This window comes from Canariomyces notabilis, assembly GCF_033297395.1.
Source record: "Canariomyces notabilis strain CBS 508.74 unplaced genomic scaffold N656scaffold_13, whole genome shotgun sequence".
NCBI classification, from domain to species: domain Eukaryota; kingdom Fungi; phylum Ascomycota; class Sordariomycetes; order Sordariales; family Chaetomiaceae; genus Canariomyces; species Canariomyces notabilis.
The window spans coordinates 606,989-625,674 of NW_027041835.1; the positions used below are offsets into that span (position 1 = coordinate 606,989).

General features: G+C 55.1%; 4 protein-coding genes across 4 annotated transcripts; 3 read left to right on the plus strand and 1 right to left on the minus strand.

Moving 5' to 3' along the window:
• Positions 1 to 996: 996 nt before the first annotated feature.
• On the minus strand, positions 997 to 1,974 carry N656DRAFT_710826 (NAD(P)-binding protein; the record flags this gene model as incomplete). Its single annotated transcript, XM_064811703.1, has 1 exon — positions 997 to 1,974. The coding sequence occupies one exon, from the start codon at positions 1,972 to 1,974 to the stop codon at positions 997 to 999; it is 978 nt and encodes a 325-aa protein (XP_064669548.1).
• A 1,823-nt stretch (positions 1,975 to 3,797) lies between these two features.
• On the plus strand, positions 3,798 to 4,319 carry N656DRAFT_710582 (uncharacterized protein; the record flags this gene model as incomplete). Its single annotated transcript, XM_064811686.1, has 1 exon — positions 3,798 to 4,319. The coding sequence occupies one exon, from the start codon at positions 3,798 to 3,800 to the stop codon at positions 4,317 to 4,319; it is 522 nt and encodes a 173-aa protein (XP_064669549.1).
• Positions 4,320 to 9,119: 4,800 nt separating this feature from the next.
• N656DRAFT_710592 (kinesin-domain-containing protein) lies at positions 9,120 to 12,163 on the plus strand (the record flags this gene model as incomplete). The annotated part of the gene is made up of 2 exons (XM_064811689.1): positions 9,120 to 9,894; positions 9,951 to 12,163. 2 exons carry the CDS (start codon positions 9,120 to 9,122, stop codon positions 12,161 to 12,163), a joined length of 2,988 nt encoding a protein of 995 aa, XP_064669550.1.
• A 3,954-nt stretch (positions 12,164 to 16,117) lies between these two features.
• On the plus strand, positions 16,118 to 18,028 carry N656DRAFT_769120 (uncharacterized protein; the record flags this gene model as incomplete). The annotated part of the gene is made up of 1 exon (XM_064813676.1): positions 16,118 to 18,028. One exon carries the CDS (start codon positions 16,118 to 16,120, stop codon positions 18,026 to 18,028), a length of 1,911 nt encoding a protein of 636 aa, XP_064669551.1.
• Between the last annotated feature and the right edge of the window lie 658 nt (positions 18,029 to 18,686).

Consider the following 18,686-nt stretch of genomic DNA (forward strand, 5'->3'; position numbering starts at 1 on the left):
AGCAAATCAACGTTCCTAAGTCAAGCCCCCGGGTAACGTAGGTACGAGTCTATGACATAGACTTTGACGTTGCTTGTTCTAATCATCTTCGTAGCACAGGGTCGTAGGAAACAGGAATGTTGATAAATCTCCGCCAAGGGTTGGTATAGCATATCTATATGAAGCAGGTGCTCGTTACATGGCTGCATTGGGTATATAATTCAAGTCCCCCTTTCTACTTTGAACCCCTCACGGGTAGGAGTGGCAAAGTGATAGTAGTAACCAGTACTCCCTCCCAACTCGACGAAGGTCCACTCTGGCTTGAGATCGCTGTTCTCAACGGCGGGGTTTTCGATGGTGCCACCCCCCTCCACAGAAGATGCCTTTGTCCTTGCGTTTCCTGAGCTTAGGGTTTGTTCTGTGTATCACCGCCGGGACCCTTGAGCCTCATCACCCGGCGGAACCGAGGGCCAACGCTCACTGCCTCCCCCTCTTCCAAACCATTTGCCCACGGTCTCGCCGTCGGCTGGCCTGCTGCTGGCCTCCAATTCCGCCGCTTGGACCCCGGGTTCCAACCGTATTTGGACTCGCCGTTCGTAGACACCTCGTAGTTTTTTTTAGTCATAAGGTATCGCGCTTGTTTGTGGGCTTGAACATGTATGTGAAGACGGGTGGGCTTCTGCGCTGGTGACCGGCGAGTGGACGACGGCGGTGTCTGTTCCCAAGTTTTGAGACTCACTCTGCGTCAATCGTTTGGCTAACTGCTATATAGAATTTCACCGGACAGCAGACGAGAGAGCAAGTGTACCGGTGCCAAGCAGATTCCATGTCCTGCATCATGATATCTGCAACAGGTATATGTTGGAAGCCAATTCAGACGGCACACCTGTCTGTAGCAAGAAGTGGTTGATTGACTCTGGACCTGAGATCGCTGCTCTCTCTACAGTAGAAACACAACAAGGACTGGTACAAGTAAGACCTCAAGAAGGTCCAGTTGACTACTCAACGCAAATGACCCTAGAAGTTGGCCGTCACACCAGGCTGAATAGCCTCCAACTTGGCCTTCAGCTCGGCCCACAAGCGATCCTGCACGTCTGGGTGCTGCGTTACGACATCGGACGGCTGGGCGACCTTGCAGTCCTCCAGGTAGTGTCCATGGGACTTGGCGCCCTGCACGCCGGCGTCGACCAACGTCCTGCTCCCCTGCTCGGTTGATCTCGCCAGCAGCGTCTTCATGAGCGTAAAGGCGACCTTCTGCATCCCCTTGGCTTCGCGAGACAGATCCGAGTGGCAAAGCCCGGGGCTGGGGAGGTTGATGGTTACCGGGTACGTGTCTGCGGGATGCTCCTTGGCGATGCTGCGGACGGCGAAGATGCCCAGCAGCTTGGAGATGGGATACTGCTCCATCCAGTATTTGCCGCCGGCGTAGTCCTTGTCGTTGAGTGCGGCGAGGATGTTGGCCTCCTTCATTTGCGGAAATGCGGTGTGCCTGTGAGCGCCGGAGCTCGTAATCACGAGGCTCGGGAGTGTCTTGAACTGCTCGGCGGTGGCCTTGAGCTTGGGCAGGACAAGAGCAACGAGGTAAAAGGTCGAGATGTAGTTGACGGTGATGTTAGTCTCGTTGTCCTCGGCCAGGGCGAATTCGGAACGAACGAGGCCGGCGTTGGCATGGAAGATGTCGACCCGTTCCAGTTCGGCCTCGACGCGCGCAGCAAAGGCTCTCACGCTGGCGTAGCTCGCCATGTCAACCTTCCATACCTCAATCGAGACCCCCTTGGCGGCCGTTGTTTGGATGTCCTTCTTGGCTGCCTCGCCCTTGTCGAGGTTGCGGACGGCCAGAACCACTTTGCACGCGCCCAGGCGTGCGTAGTGGCGCGCGGCTTCCTTTCCCAAGCCTGTGTTGCTGCCGGTAATGACTATGGTCTGGCCGGCATAGCTCGTGCTGGGGTAAGGCAGCTTCAACGTTTCTATGAGTTGGCTGCGTAGGAAGCCCATGGTGATAGTCCAAGGGCAATCAAATTCGGTCCTGAGGAGAACAAAACCCAAGATCACTTGGAAGCGAAATGCCAGCTACATGTAGCCAGAGAGAACACTGAAAAAGCCATCCTTGTGGTGTTGAGAACTGCTACCTTATATATTATAGGAATTTGTGCCTTGTAGGTTGTAGAGGGCGGGATTGGAACACCGGAATCTTGACCTCAAGTCCTGGATGATGAAGGAAGGATCTCTCCCCTGGAGATGGAACCAGTGCGACTCCCGGAGCTAAGAATGAACGGATTTCCGAAATCCGGCTCCAGCCCAAGTATGTACAATCTAACATGGATATGACAATCTAGCGGCTAACTGAAAGGAAAAAGATTCAGTAGATAGTGAAGCCCGAGTTGCGGTTGAGTTAAGATGATTTGTATGATGGAAGACAGTTACAATTGTAAGTACGGAGTTTAGTAGGTAGACGCGAACCACGGCCCACTTCCGCCACAATCAGCCACTGCCCAGGCTTGGCGATACTGTTTTTAACTTTCCAAACAGGAGATTCTTGGCAACAAGCAGCACGACAATTGCGACAGGACTCACGGCGGCTATTCCCATCTTAGGTCCGTTTGCTGCCAGCGTTCCTTGATCTCTCAGCTGTGCGCGGCCCTGCAAACTTGGCTAGGACACGACATCTTACGGGCCTTTTACCTGCCCACCTATGTAGGCTCGGTGATGGCATCAGTTTGGTCCGTCGAGCAACGTCTAATGGGAGTTGATTACCAAGTTCTCCGATAAAAGATTAGCATCCGGCCGGTGGCGATACTCCCGATGTTTCCTCCCGATGTGGGGCCGTTCCTAGTGTTAGGAAAGCCTTTGACATCGCGCCCTGCTGATGTTACACGAGTCCTGCAGCCTTGTTCAAAATATGTACTACTTGGGAGCGCTGTCTCGGGACTAAGGCAAATTATTTCCTACACTCACACACCACCGGAGAAGGCCCCATCAGCACCATGACTCTACACTCCATCCTCGGCGGCTCCCGCATCAAGAAGAAGAAACGACCATCATCTTCGTCTCCCTCTTCCTTTTCCTCCTCCTCTTCATCAACATCACGACCGGCCAACGGCAACAACAAGGTACCAATCCGCCAACCCGGCCGGAAGGAGCGGGAACTCGAAGACCTGGGCCCGGCCCGGCTCCTCCCGCCGGCCGCACTCCACTCAAAGTTTAGTGACAGTCTGAACCCGCCAAGGACCATGACATTGGACACCCTGCAAACTCACACCGCCATCCTCTCCTCCATGTTTGACCCGCTCCCCCAATCCCCGTCGCTCCCCTCGGCAAAGACGGCCTCCGTCCTCGCCTTCCGCGCCGCCCTGCCCAGCTTGGTCTCCCTCCCCCACCTGCACTCCGCCATGCTCGCGTGGGGAACGCGGGGCGCCCGCTCTCCGGCCGAGGCCGAGCGCGCCATTGCAGCCCTCGTCGCGGCCGGCAGACTGCGGCGTGTGGCCGTCCCCACCCGCGGGAGGATCGGGGAGATGGTGGTTGATGCTGAGTGGTTTGATGCCTGCCTTGCTACGAGTGCTACGAGTAGTAGTGGTGGGAGGAAGGCTGGGCCCTGGGGGTTGCGGGAGGCGGACGTGGAGGGTTTCAGAGCGTGGTTGAAATCCCATCCGGCTGCGGTAAGGGTCAGCGTTGGTAGCAGGGACGGGCTTGCGTTGGGCCTAAGAGAAGTGGATGCCCTGGTCAGGGCCGGGTTCTTGACGGCGGTTAGTACTAATACTACCGGTACAACCGGCAGTGCTGGCGCCGGCGGTGGTGCGTCCGGAGGGAATGGGGGCTTCATGTTGTATGCCCGTCCCGAGGCGAGGTACGCCAAGCTCAGCTTGGAATCGGTCGCCCGTGCCGCGACGGGATCGGTCGCGGCCGTGGGTGGGGAGGGGGTTCTTCATTCCGCCGGGGGGACCGGGGTGCGGGGGGGTACTGCGGCGGGCTCGTCACCCTCCGCAGTAGTGTCGGGTGAGTTTAGCATTGCGGTGCCCGGGAGCGGCGCGTTCCTCAAGTTGGTCTCGGCGTCGCTAGAGCACATCGCGGACCTGCTGCGCAAGACTCCGTACCGTGAGATGCCCGAGTCGGGTCTCCGGGAGAAGTGGGATGGTGGTGTTGTGGACGGGACTAGTGGCAGCGAGGCGGCGCTGGCGAAGCGGGCGCGAGGTGAGTTCGCGGGCGTCATGCCGGGGCGGACAAGGAAATGGAAAGAGTTCCACGGGCTCGCATTCGATTGGGTACTGCTGGAAGCTGTGGGGGCCGGTCTAGTCGAGATCTTTGAGACGGGGAGTGTGGGACGTGGCGTACGGTTGGTTTGAAACCATTGTATTGCTGATTCGAATCGTACGTCCTCGGCTCCTCGGGTAGGAGCCCGAATCGTTACGGAATAACTACGTCGACTGCGACCCGTGACAGGGATCTTTCAAGCTAGCCGGCTTGTCCTTGCTCAGCTGCCGTGTGCTACGGCTATGGGTCTTTTGGCATCACACAGCGGCATGGGGACGTCCTATGGGCCCTCCCATCCCGGCCTCTGACGCTGGTCGGGGTGGAAGCTGCTTGCTCCCGGGATCTAGATGGAGCCTCGGCCGTCTGGCTCGATGCGGGTTGCTCCATGCTTGCTCAGACTTCAAAGCGAACAGGGTTCAAAGACCTAGGTTTTCGCGCCCGGATAGAGCACGGCAGGTCCCGTGTCTGAGGGGCAGGCTGAGTCAATTGATCAACGACAGGGGTGAGTTATTATCTGGAGTGTAAGAAGCACATCAGGTCATGCCCCTGAGGTACATACCTGATCTCGCCGTTTTAGAAACCCGGGGAAGATCCATGACGTCTTGAAACACTTTGGCGCTTCTAGACGAGTTGGGAGGATGCACATAAGAAGAGTCTTCCTATAGGTCACGTACCTTGCGAGCCACCCGCAGCCTTTGAAACGTATAAAGGCTAGTATCAAACTGGAACGACGGCCACCGGTGTGATGCCAACTGGCCAAAGAAATTCAACCACAGCGCCCAAAGTAAGTGGTAGTCTTGCTAACATAGGTAGCATGAAGGTTGATTTGGAATGTCTGATGCATACTTACCTTACAAAAGGTTACAGCGTGAACATGAGGTACTACTAGTATCTTCGCAGAACACCTGCTTCTGATTGACCGTGGATGTCCGTTCTAGATGAAACGGCTTCCGAGCACTCTAGGGGCTTGGGTTTGAATTCCGTCTACATCCAAAAACGTGAATGCGATTGCCTACTAGCCTACTAGCCTACTGGTAGTATCCGCATAAGTTCTATAGGCAATTGTCACTATGAATTTGAGTTACATACACATGGCCCCTGGGGGGGGTTTTGTAGGTAGGTTCTTGATCATAAGCAGTAGGTACCTCAACAGGCTTCAGATAATGATTTGATTATGATCAGAGTATCATCATAATATGAGCTGGCTGCCCCCTTATATACTTTCCGTCGACTAAGCACAGCAACATCCCGAATGATACAGTACAGACGGCAAAAGCCTAGGTACCTAGGTAGGTAATGTTATGTTATCCTCGTCGCAGTCCCAGGTCTTCAGACCAGACATGTAGCTTTATCAGATATCTGACCTTCCTGTTCAGAAGACTTCCTTGTCTTTGACAGAACGGTCCAAACGTCCCGTAATGCTCTCCCTCAATCAAAGACGCAGCCCGCCGCCATTCACAAACATCACGGACAGCCTCAGGCTGTGACTCAGGGAAGGTAGGTAGCCAGGTAAGTACTTAAGGTACTGTACCTAAGCAACAGCATCTGCCACGAGTTACTTGGATATTCCAAATTCGGTGAGGTATTTAACCCGTTTCTTTGGTGACATGGCTGATGCGAAAGACCACTATCAGTTCTGGTCTGGAGGATTGAAACCCGGGATTATGCCAACCTTGAAGCAGAGCTTCCAATTCGCTGCCAGTACTAGTGTGATCACGGTACTAGTATGATAGTATCTCACTAGCCAGAGCACTCTTTTAGCAAGTTGAGGGGTCAAATACTAGTAGCAGGGCTTTCCCTCCCCTTGATATCGTGTCTAACGTACGTTGTTTCCTGCCCATGCGGATGCCGCAGCCACTTTCAATGCTTGACACCATGACCCCCGTGCGGGTGCATACCTCAACCTGTTTCATGTTCTAAGCAAAGAATCAGTTTCACCAGCACTCACATCCACAGGGCTCCCATGCCCCGCATCCGGTACCGCGAGCCAAAGCAAAATGGTCCGGGCGATCGCGAAGACAGCATAGTAATCAAAGGGCAAAAACCGACCAGCTGGTACCACGCCTTGAGCATGTTCAAGTTCACATTGCCGGCGCCGGGCTCCTCCCAAGAGAAGACAACCCGCCCCAACCACGCAAGGGGGAGCAGCGCAAAAAGACTAGTTGCCCAGGCGATGTCCCGGTGGGAGACACGTGCCAATACCGTGACGTAGAGCAAAAAGCCATCATACTTATAGCATCCAAGGTCAGGACAAGCCGGGCCAGGTTGAGGCTGTCGCCGACATTGAGAGATTTTTGAACAAAGAACTGGGATCCCTCGACCCGGCTCCTTCGCTGGTGCAGTCGGACGGTTGGTCAAGACTCTCGAGAAGGGCAATCGACTTATATGTATTGTATTGTACAGTACTGTACATACATAAGGCACATACAGTTAACCCGGGCGGCCGCGGTAGCAGTGGAGGCGGGAGGGTCAGCTCAGAAAGCTGTTACAATATTCTGTATGTACTTCGTACGTATCGTATGTACCGTAGTATACTGTATGTGCAGTACATTACAGTAATAGCAGATTCAGGGGGCTATCCATGGGTGTTAAGAGTATCCCACCTAGCGCGAGTTCCAGTGGAGGCACATCACGGCCATCACCGGCAACCAACGTCGGTAGCAGCAGACAGACGGCCACAGCAACGGGACGGTGAGGCAATATGCCGCAATCTATATGAATCGGCCAAACAGCATCAAACAGAGTGACCTCACCGAGATGTCGACTTCCATGTCGACTTCCAGGGGTGCCAGCGGACGACATCACGACAAGGAACGCTACATGCTAGGTAGAGGATTCACCGGGCTGGAAGCAAAGGCGATAGCGCAAAGGGCCACCGGCCGGAACGGAAGCACAGGCATTCAACACACTCCAAGTGGAGACTGAGCCTAGGCTATAAAGTATAGGGTCGACTGCAGTTAGCCTAGGTGTTGGCTAAATGAGCGTAGGAAGAATGCGTCGCAGAGGTGTAGGCAGTTCTTGAAAGCCAATTGACATGGACAGTCAGCGTTCCATGTTAGGCAAATAGCTGCGCCATCTGTATGTATAAGGTATTGTACTGTGCAGTACTTACACAGTGTGTAGTAAGAACCTGGAAGCTGAAGCACTGGCTTAACTGGTAGTTCGTTAGACCCCGCTTTAGCTGCGGAGCACAGGGTACGTTAGGTATTGAAAACTTGGAGAGCAGAGTCTCTATGTCCATCTGCTGAGAAACAAGGCAAGAAGCTCTCAAGTTTCTCATGATGATGGCGACTGTTCTCTTATAATTGTAGGTACACAAAGTACTTGCAAGGGGTTGTTTGCAAAGGATTGTGCTTCACACGTCCAAGCTTCCGTCAAGCCATTGTGAGCTGGAAAGGAAAAAGCCTCCTGACCCAGGGACCAATTGCGTTGCCGCTGTGTGTGATGAAAACCCCTGGCCTGCCCGTATTGCCAAGCCGAACCTCTCCCAAACAGGCTTAATTAATGTTGGCCCCGGTTGCCGATCCCTGCAAGACCAAGAGCTCGGCGATGCTGCGTGCTCAAATTGCTTCTTGCGAAAAAGGCAACGATCCAACCTCGTTGGAGCAGGGTCCATCAGGCTCAAATTTCTGGATAGCCAAGCAGATAACAGAAAGGGGGCCCGGGGAAGCAAGGGGACAGGGGCATCCATCGTTAACGTTGCCGTTGCTGTGAGGTTGTAAATTGGGGAAAAGGGAAAACATCGCCCACCTGTTCGTCCCTGGTCGCTCATCCCATCTCACAACAACCATCATCGCGCCGTGAGGGCATTTTGCGCTTCGAAAGAGCTGGAGGCTTGCTTGATGCGCCCTCATTCACGCGGCTGCAAATTCCCCCAACTAGGTAGTCGGGCACTCATTGTAGCTTTAGCACGCAATAATTCCCGCCGAGTCTCGAACTTCATTCTCTTCCATTTGTTCACCCCTCGATCGTTTCCCAGCGACGATCTTTCTCACCCAGTCGCCAGTCGCCAGTCGCCAGTCGCCAGTCGCCAGTCGCTAGTTTCGCTTGATCACCAGCCGCTCAACCGCGACCAGACCCGAATTCTGCATACCGGTCATCCGCTCGTTTCAACTACTTAGCATGGTGCTTGGGCTGTCGACTTTGGCGTCTAAGATTAGGTTTATAGACGCCAGGGCTGGACTGGAAGCTGCTCAGGCCCACTAACTGGTCTCCCCGCCACCACACTCTCGACGACTCGACCTGTCCGAATATCCCTCCTTTCAACGCTCTGATTCGACGCCACTTTCGGATCCGACCTGACCGAGATAATCTGCTTGTTGCTCGCCGCGCCAAAAAAAAAAAAAAAAAACCACTCAGAGACCCGAAGAGACGGGTTGACAACGCGTCTAATCCTCGTTTTCTCTCCCATCCGCCGCCTGTGCCTCCTGGATACCTTGCGGAGAGCCGAACACCAAACGGCATAGCGCAGCCATCACGCTATCCGTAACCCCGAAACAACACAACTTTCGTTCCCTCGGTGCAACCTTAGCTTGCTGCATTGTATCTCGTCCTTTTTCTTTCTTTCTTTTTTTTTTTTCGATTCTTCTCAGTCGTTTCGAAAGCCACTTCTATTACCGCATTTCGCTCGCGCACTCCAGCTTCTCGATTTAGGTCCCGACCAAAGCGGCCCGACAACCACAGCAACGACATTCTTTTATCGTAGCTCCCAGCAAATCGCTACAGAATACTCGAGCAAAGTCGATATTTGGCGCCATCTCTCCGGCGTACCCTTTGCAATAATGCTGATGAATGTCCCCGGGTTCGAGAATTTCCTCTAGTGCAGCCAGGATTTGCTAGTCGCGTTCTGTTCTGACCCATCCTTCAACGACTTGGCCGGGGACAACACAGAGATGTCGACAGCAATTCCAAGGCCTTCCCGGCCATCGAACGGTCCACCAGCAGGAGCCCTCCCCGCGCTCCCCGTGGTCAAAACAAGAAAGAGCACTGGCGGCTTGGCAATACCCTCGAGCCGGTCAGTATCAGCATCTCCCAGAACAGGTCGCCGGGCTCCCTCTACAACCCTACTTCCTCCTCCTGCTTTGCCGGCTCCAACCGGAGCACTTCCTCAGCCTAGGTCGGTCTCGGGCGTCAACGCCGCTGGCAAGACAATACGGAAAACCGTCAGCATCAATTCTTTCCCTCAGCCGCCCCGTTCTGATGGTCGGGTATCCAGCCTCCCTCCAAGTCCCTTATCCACCAGCGCCCCTTCGCGAAAATTAAAGACACCAACCACACCTACATATCAATTCTCGAGTGGGACACCAAGCTTGCTCAACGGCACCGGCGAGGGCAGATTAGTATCTCGACCGGCAGGCACGAGGAATTCCGATGGTCTAATAAGTATCTCGTCCCCGCCGCAGAGTCGCAGCTCTTCCGCACAAGACTCGTACTCTACCTCAGCAACCCAGTACGACGATGTCAATGACGCGATGCAGCAAAGGTCGGATGCCTCGACTGGCGGAAAGCGTAACTCCAAGGCGGACGGCAAGGGAAATGTGGTTGTCAGTGTCAGAGTGCGGCCCGATGCCGCTGGCAACGAGAACAAGGCGGATGGAGAATGGATGGTTGACGGAAGAAAGTCCCTGATTTCCTATCGGGGAAAAGAAGGGGGTGACTACTTTTACGGTAAGACCGGCGTGCAGAATGTCCCCTGTGCAACCCAACTGACCGTCATATTGCAGATAATGTTTTCACGACGCATGACGACAACGCCAAAGTCTACGACCATATCGCTAAGCGGCTAGTGCGAAGGGTCATGGAGGGGTACCACGGGACCGTTTTCGCCTACGGCATGACAGGCACTGGAAAGACGTTTTCGATGCAGGGCACAGCATCCTCCCCCGGCGTGATTCCTCTCGCCATAACCGACATCTTCTCGTACATCCGTGAGACTCCGTCCCGAGAGTTCCTGCTCCGCGTCAGCTACTTGGAAATCTACAACGAGAGGATCCACGATCTGCTAAGCATGCCTACGGGAAATGGCGTCGGGGGTGCAAGCCAGCAACAGGAGGAGATCAAGCTTCGGGAGGACAGCAAACGCGGGGTTTATGCGAGTCCTCTCAAGGAGGAGATTGTGCAGAGCCCGACGCAGCTCCTGCGTGTAATTGCCCGTGGCGACCAGGCACGTAGGACAGCGAGCACCCAGTTCAACGCCAGGAGTTCGCGGAGCCACGCGGTTGTCCAGATTGTCGTGGAGAGCAGGGAGCGTGTTCCTGGTAATGCTGCTGGGGACAGCAGACGCCAAGGCCTTCCGCCAGGCGGCGTTCGCGTTTCCACGCTGAGTTTGATAGACTTGGCTGGTTCGGAAAAGGCTGCCGAGTCTAAAGAGCGGCGCCAGGAAGGCTCGCATATCAACAAGAGCTTGCTCACGCTGGGCACGGTCATTGCCAAGCTCTCCGAGCAAAAAGACAAGGACGGAAAAACCGCTGATAAGGACGGGAAGCACTTGCCCTATCGGGATAGCAAGCTCACGAGGTTGCTGCAAGGAGCACTATCGGGCAACTCGCTTGTCAGCATCCTCTGCACCATCCAGATTGGCGCTGCCGGGAGCACTGCATCCGCAAACACCCACACCAACGAGACGCTCAACACGCTGAAATTCGCTTCTCGAGCCAAAAACAGCATCGTCAGCCACGCAAAGCGCGCCGAGGAGTCTCTAGGCCCTGGTGGAGATGGTGGAGCAAGAGTATTGCTCGAGCGCTATCGGATGGAGATCATGCAGCTCCGGAAGGAACTGGAAGCTCAGGCCAAGAACAACAGTAAGAAAGAAGCGGAGGAGGAGAAGGAACGGGATGCGGAAGAAGAGAGGGCCAGAGAGAGGGAAGCCGAGCAGCGCCACGAGGAGCAAATGCTAGAGATGCAGCTGGCTCGGACTGCGTTGAAGGAGAGGATAGACCACCTCAATCGGCTCATCCTCAGCTCCAAGTCAATAGGGGTCAATGCGAGTGGGTCCTTCAGCGCCCTCGGCATCCACCCCAGGTATTCGCAAGGGTCTATCCGGTCTTCCATGGCCACCTCTAATGGAGGGACGCTGAGCCTCGAAAGGACCGCGTCCACAACTTCAGCGGCTTCGACAATTGGCCGCAAATCCGCCGGCCATCGCTCGTCTGGCGGTTTGGAGCCGCCCGCCGCCGTGGATGACGAGGATAGCATGGGCGAGTTTGGGGACGGAACAGCATCGCTTGCGGCACAGAACCGTGCGCTGCAAGCGGATCTTGCCGACAAAAACCGATACATCCAGACACTGGAGAAGCGTCTCCTCCAAGCGCGCCGCGCTAGCTCGTCGCGCACCTCGATCGGGCTGTCAGCAGGAAAGGGGATCATGGTTGGTGAGGACCACAGCGTGGCCACGCTTCTCAAGGAGAAGGATGCCGAGATCGCCGAGCTCCGAGCCCGGCTCGACGACAAGGACCGAATGCTCACGGCGCTGCGCAGCGCGGCGAGATCGCGGGATCACGCCGACCGGGTCGACTCGCGGGCCGAGGTGCGGTCCCCCGAGATGCGATCGCCAGAGGTGCGCACGTCGCTGATCCTCGACAGCAACCCGGGCCCGGCGCCCACGGGGAGCCCTCCGGCGCCGTCGCTGCTGAGGCAAGTGTCACAGCTCCGAAGCCGGACACGGAGCGTTGATGAAATGAGCCGAATGCTCGACGAGATGATTCAGGACCGTGTTGAGAGTGGCCAGCTCATTCGCGGCAACAGGGGCAGCGTCAGAATCGCCCCTGTCTCCCCCGAACAACAACGGGACCGCAAGGAGCAGCAGCAGCAGTTCTCTCCGTCGCCACCATCCGCGGCAGGCCAGCCCCCCAGCCCGCCTATCCAGCTCCAGCTCCTGTCTAAGCAAAGGACGTCGTTTGTGTCGGAGTTGCAGAAGTCGATGGCTATGGAGGTGTGAGAATTGGTTGGTGGATGGTTTTTGTCTGGTGGGACTGATGGGCAGGGCAAGCTTCCATGGTGGAGTGATGTGACTTGCGACTTGCGGGAGGGTGTAGAATCCTCAATATAGGAGTTTGAGGAGTGCGTGGTTGGGAGGATTCGTCTTCTTTTGTCTTGCGTTTTCTCGCTTATCGTTTTCTCGTCTTGGCTGGACTTGTTCGTTACTGTTGTCTTATACCCGAAGCTTTTTCTCCCTTTTGTTTTTCATGATCGATCGATCCTTCTTGGCTTGTGGGATGGACTTTTCTCTGTGGTTCTGTTTCGTTCATTCTTTTCTCATTTTTATAAAAAGCCTTTGGTCTCGGGACCGGGCCGTCTGGCCCTTTTGGTTTTAGCTCCGCGGAGAGCAACTGTATTTGTACAATACCATTACTGCGTTAAGAGAGGGAGGGAGGGTGAGATGGTGATGGTGATGGTGATGGGAATGACACCATGAGGCGACGAAGAAAAGTCCGTCTGGCTAATTAATGGGATGAAGCAAGCAAGAAGAATATTTCTAAACGTTCTTGGTCTGGTTGACCGTCTGACTGTTTTGAGTTTCCGTCCAGTCTCGTTGAGTTGATGTGTGGTTGCCGCACCTGTGAGGGATCTGCAGCTCCCGTCCGCGGTTGCCGGACCGGGATAGTGTCTTGTCAAGGAGTGAGTAGAAACCGGTAGATGTAGAGTGTCGGATTTGGTGCTTTGCGTCTCGAGCCCGGGAGGGACACACAGGCAGACAGGCACCCGGTAATTCCCTACGCGGACGTTGGGATCCTGGAGGGGAAAAGGTGAACACTGCAGAATGAATGAACCTCGCCACGGACGCAGAAGTTTACAGATACTTTGATGGGATCTGGTCGTCTTATCACTCCATCCTGTTTATGGCTCATCTCTGGTGTCTAGACGCATTGTGAACCGCTGTGCTGCCCTGGATCGGTGGAGACAGGGGGCCGCTCGAGTCAGCGGCTATGTACATTCATGCACTACATACAATATGCTCTGTCCGTGCTGGATCTTGGGACGGGACGGCGCATATGTACCTTAATGCAACTCTTCGGGTCCATGTCGTGCTTCATGACACAACACAAATCTTAGCAGGAAGGCGTTTGTTGCAAACAGCGGTTGTTCCAAACAGCGGTTGTTCCAATAGGCGGTAAACGTTATGTGTCTAATTATCCTGGCGGCAGCCCCAATGAAGTATATGGGGTCTCTTGTCTGTGCTCAAATACATACAGTACATACATACTTCGTCCAAGGTTGGTTGAGCAAGGAGTGTCGTTCAAGCTGTGGAAGCTTCAGTATAATCAACACTTCAGTAAAATGAAGGTGGCCCAGTATGCCACACGGACGCTAAGAGTTGGTGTTGACCGTCTTGAGCCGGGCCGAAGTTGTATTTTAGTGGGGATCCCGGAGCAAATTGCGGTGCCGAGTCCCAACGTCCGGGCCGGCCCGTCTAGGAGACTTGCCCGAACGTTACGTGCCGGTTTCATTGTCAGCATCATTCATCCGTAGTAGTGTAATGTCATAACGGAGCATGAGAGAATGAGTCAGGCGATTACCGCAGCAATTGCTACAGCTTAGCTTCGCTTCCTAAAAGACAGTTTGTGACGGAGAAAAAAAATCGCTGATGATGATGCCTGGCCGAGCAACCGCACGGTCTGAGCGAGAGCAGGCCCGATTCCTTGGAAAAGCTCTCCCTCTCCGGTACACTACCTTCGTACTGTAACGTTACGCAAAAAGGAAGGAGGAACCCCGGAGGCTGCTTGTGCTTCAACGCCTCCTTGCAGCCGATGTCATCGACCAAAGGGCAAAGTTCGAACCCGTTCCTAGACAACCACTGCACAGTACCTACTTCGTACTTCGTACGGCTACGTATGCGCCGTGGTGACCTCGCCAGTTGAATAATGTTACCGGGGAGCCATGTGCGGGCCACCCTCGCAACTTGTAATATCCTCACTTCCAGTGTTTGGGAAAAGCTGACACTGAATGCCTACACACGTACATACACATTCGTACCTCCCTATTGCATGCTTTTCTCTTTAGACCTTGGATGAGCTTCGTAAGGTGATTACCATGGAACTATAGGGTGATGACGAACCAAAACCTGTAACTTACGGATAGTTACGGAAACCGACCGTGCTCTGAGCTCTCAACGGGATGTCGCCGACCTGCTGGATGAGGTGACATTCCCCGCGTGCCAATTGGGTGATTGCCCCGACTTTAGCGCGTTTCAGACCTGACCAGGGTTGCAATGAAGATCGGCTGCTGCCCCGCTGTGCGCGAACCCTGAGACCCTGCAACCCGCAAGCATCAACCGGCTGTTTGGTGCAGCAGCAATCACAATCCGCCAGCTCCACCAATAACCTTATAAGTTATCCCGTCTCTCCGTCTGCCGTTTTCCCGGTTCGAGCAGCGCAAGGCCCGGGTGATGCCGTCAGCTTTGATGATCCCGCTCGAAATCCCGGATCCTGTGTTTGTAGTGTAGTGTAGACTGCCACATCATGGAAACATCACGTTTGAGTTAGGTACTCAGTTCGGAGTACATAGGCGGGTACCTAAGGTCTTGTGTCTCCGGATCTTCTGGGGTCAAGAACTGCCATGCCACTTCAAGCTAAAGGTGGGGTATGTCGCCTACGTTTTTACAGTTGCGCTCATCGCCTCTCGCAACCATGCGCCGGAGAGACGGGAATGCAGTGGGCCATTGAGAGGGTTCAGCCCCTGAGCGAAGAGGTGCATAGGATCGACACTCCACTGTGCCTCGGCGATCCATTTTCCTTCTCGCCTCCTGTCCATCATGTGTGCACTCGAGAGAGCGCGTGATTATTCATTCATACCTTGTGCCGTCCACGGGCCTCAGTTGAATGGTTGTGACTTGTGACATCAGCATAGGCTCTCGAGCGGATTTGGAGATGCGATTGAAGATTTGTTTGAAGTTGCATTTTCCTCGTCCGCGTCCCCTTCTTACTCGGATGTATGAACTATGAACGAGGGAGGAACCCATCTGCCTATGCCCGATTCATTACCTCGCTTCGCTGAAAGTAGCTCCGGCCGTCGGTTACAATCTCATCAGAAAGAAGCCAACATATGTTGATAATTCACCGCAGCCTCCGTCGGACTCACTTCTCTCAATTTCGGAGCTAACTACCGAGTAGCGGTGGAGGCATATATGGGAAACGAGTCCGCCTTTCTGCTAAGCGGCGTGTAGAGCTGGATCCTCCTTCGGTGGCCGTTTGACTTTGAGCTGCCACGCGCCAGCAGAGCGTTGCGCGATCGTCGCCAGGCTCGCACTGCCCAACTCCCGCCGTTTGCCTAAGTTCAAGGGATACTACCACGGAATTACCAACTCAGTGCACTCTATGAACCCATTACCGGTACAGTAATCCATAGCAGAACCTGGAGCCAGAACTTGCCTCTGGGCGCCGATCTTTCTGCTGGACCCGGAAATCCGCCCTGCCACCTTCTCACCACTGTCCTCGACTTCTCGGACCTTGCACGGCGCCACGGCACATGGTGCGTGTATAAAGGGTCATATTGGCGGGCTGCCGATCCAGGCTTGACGATTTTCAATCCCGACTCGCCTCGACCTCGGAGTCGTCTGCGCTGTCCTGGACCCTTCAAATAATTCCATGCGTGTTCTGACCATGATCTCTCCCTACCGACCACATTCCACTTCTCAACCGTTTCGACTGGATCGATACCCGAACCGGCTCCGCTCTGCCATATGAGATCGCCGTGGCCAAACCGCCTGGCATCAGCGTCAACTCGCCCGTCCATCGTCTGTTAGCCACGAAGAGTACATCGAGTGTGCCGGCGAGCCGCAGCACCCTCTTGGACTGGGCGCCTTCCTTTTCGTTTCTTCCGATCGACATTCTTCTTCCATTGTCACTCTTTCCGCGACCCGGATATCGACAACCTCCGGGTCTCTTTCCTCAACATGCCGCCAACTCTTGACCTCAGCAGGAGATCACATACCAAAGTAGTCGTCTCACCCCCCCGAATCAACCTCCGCAGAGCCGCGTCTTACAACCATGACCGGGGACCCCTCTCTTCAACATCATCGCGCTTTAACTTCAACCACTTGGTATTCTCACCGCCCCCGTCCCCGGGACTGCCATCACTTTCTCCGCCCTTGAAGAAGGCAAACCGTGGCCTGTGTGGCGGCATTACCCCGCTCAGACTTGCCCGTTATGCCATCCGAATATCCAGCATCTTTCTGGTTTTCTATGTCTCCCTGGTATTTTTCACCTGGCTCTTCGGTGAGCCCGTCACGACGCCGCCCCAAACAGTGCCTCAGCCCCCGGTGGTAAAACCACTCTCAGGGACTGTGGATCAAGTCAGCATGGTATCGCAAAAGGACCCGCCAGATTTCCCAACTCCGATCGTCATAACCGACCATCGAGGAAGGGCAAAGTGGACGGTATCTATTCCGGCAGGCTCCGGCTTTCCCCTAACCATGAGTCAGTACGCGGATATGTGCGTCAGATGCCACCAAGTAGCGTCGCGGGCTCGCCAACTGCGGTCTGAAGGGATTGGACTGCAACATATGTCTCTGGGTTTCTCAGACGCGACCGACCACGGATTTATCGATGTCCAGGAGGCTCAAACAGCTGGCTATCTTCCTTCTCCCACAGCCCGGGTCGGTGTGGTCAGGGAAGAAGGCACCGAGAAGCCTGGATGCAAGAAGAGCCTCACATTTGTCCTCGAGTCAAACGACGCCGGCCTCGGGAAGACGCTCATGATGTTGTGGACTGCGTACGGCCTGGCCCAAGAGGAGGGGCGAGCTTTTTTCATTGACGATACCAGATGGTCGTATGGGAAGTACACGGCCATCTTCCAGCCGCCACCTGATCCAGATTGTGCTGCACCTTCAGGTCACGAGATCCTCCCGTGTCCACGGCAGGCCCGACATCTGGTAGCATCTGCTGCGACGGTCGATGTGCTATATGACAGCTTCATCAAGGAGTTCGAAACCTCGTCATCCGAGTCGCACGAGCGAGCCCTTCGAGAGAGGCAGTTCGCCCTGGCCCGCCAGGGTTACGAAGCCCTCTTCCGATTAAACAAGGACGATGGCAACTACGTTGATTCCCGTGTCCGCGACCTGCTGGCCAAGAGGATAGTGCCCAAGACCAGAGGCCAGCGGCACGGGCTGGCGATTGGCGTGCACATCCGCCGGGGCGACCTCCATCCGCTCGAGTACCAGTACCGGCAATCGTACATTCCACTCAACGTGTACAGCGAAACGGCGCGCGACATGATCGAGGCCAGGCTCAACCGCACGGGGCCGTTTGGCGCTGAGGACAAGGCGGCCAAGGCGCAGAGCTTTGTCGTTGTCGCGTCCGACGACCCCATGACGTACGAAAGCGCCGAGCTGGCGGGCGCCAGCCGCGCGCAGGAGCGCATCCAGCTCGCCAGCAAGCAAGCCATCCAACAAAAGGCCACCGGTACCAACCCGCCGGACCGGTCCGTGATGCACAAGTTTGTCGACGAGACGTTTGGCTGGGAGGGCGGTTTCTTCGCTGCCATGTTTTGGAACCTCGGCACGTCATCACGGCGCCCGACGGCCGCGTCGGCGTCGTCCCAGGCGGTCGCCGGCGGTGCTGTATCGGCATCCGCATCGTCGTTGCCAGCACCGACTGCAGAAACCCTCCGGCTTAGGAGCCTGGTTGGGCGCGCCTACATGATGGACCTGGCGGTGCTGGCCGATGCGAGCGACGTGGTTGTTTGTGCCGTCAGCGCTGTGGGCTGCCGTTTGCTGGCCGTCATGATGGGCTGGGAGAGCGCCATGGAGGACGGGAACTGGGTCAACGTCGACGGCGGCTATGGGTGGATGGGCCTTGAGTGGTAGAATCTGGAGAAAAACAGAGAGCAGCTTATTCAGGAGCATAGCATGTAGCATGGCGTTTTCCATTTTCTTTTCTCCGGCATCATGGGATGGCGTTTCTGGTGGTAATTTTCCGCATTCTGGGCAGCCCCAAGGTGCAAGCGGCGTTGTTTTCTTGTTTTTTTCTTCAACCAAGGAGCATGATACCATAATTGCGCCTTCCACGAGCGTTCTAGCTCCTTTTCCATGTCTGGATGAGTCCGGCCATGCAAGCTTCTGTCCATCCCACCATATTCACCATGCTATAGCCTGTTGTACTTGTACTGCGTAGCACACTACAGTATTATACCTTATCGCATGCCAAACACTGCACCCAATAGGCGTTCCTCTCGCAACCGTTTTGGCAGGGAGAAGAGCAGCCAACAAGACTCTGAACCAGAAGGTACATACGGGACAAGACAAGCGCCAGTCAAGGTCATCATGGTCATGCATGTCGGCTCCTGGGACAGAGCGATTCCAGCAGCCGACCCGGCACGGTCCGATCTTAAATTCACACTCTAATCCTTCTAGTTACTGTATCAGAACGTTTAACTACAGACTGGCTTTCAAAAACACGGGTATTTTATTAAGCTAAACCCCCGTAAATTGGCTGTCGAACACGGACCACCCTTACCAATTCCTC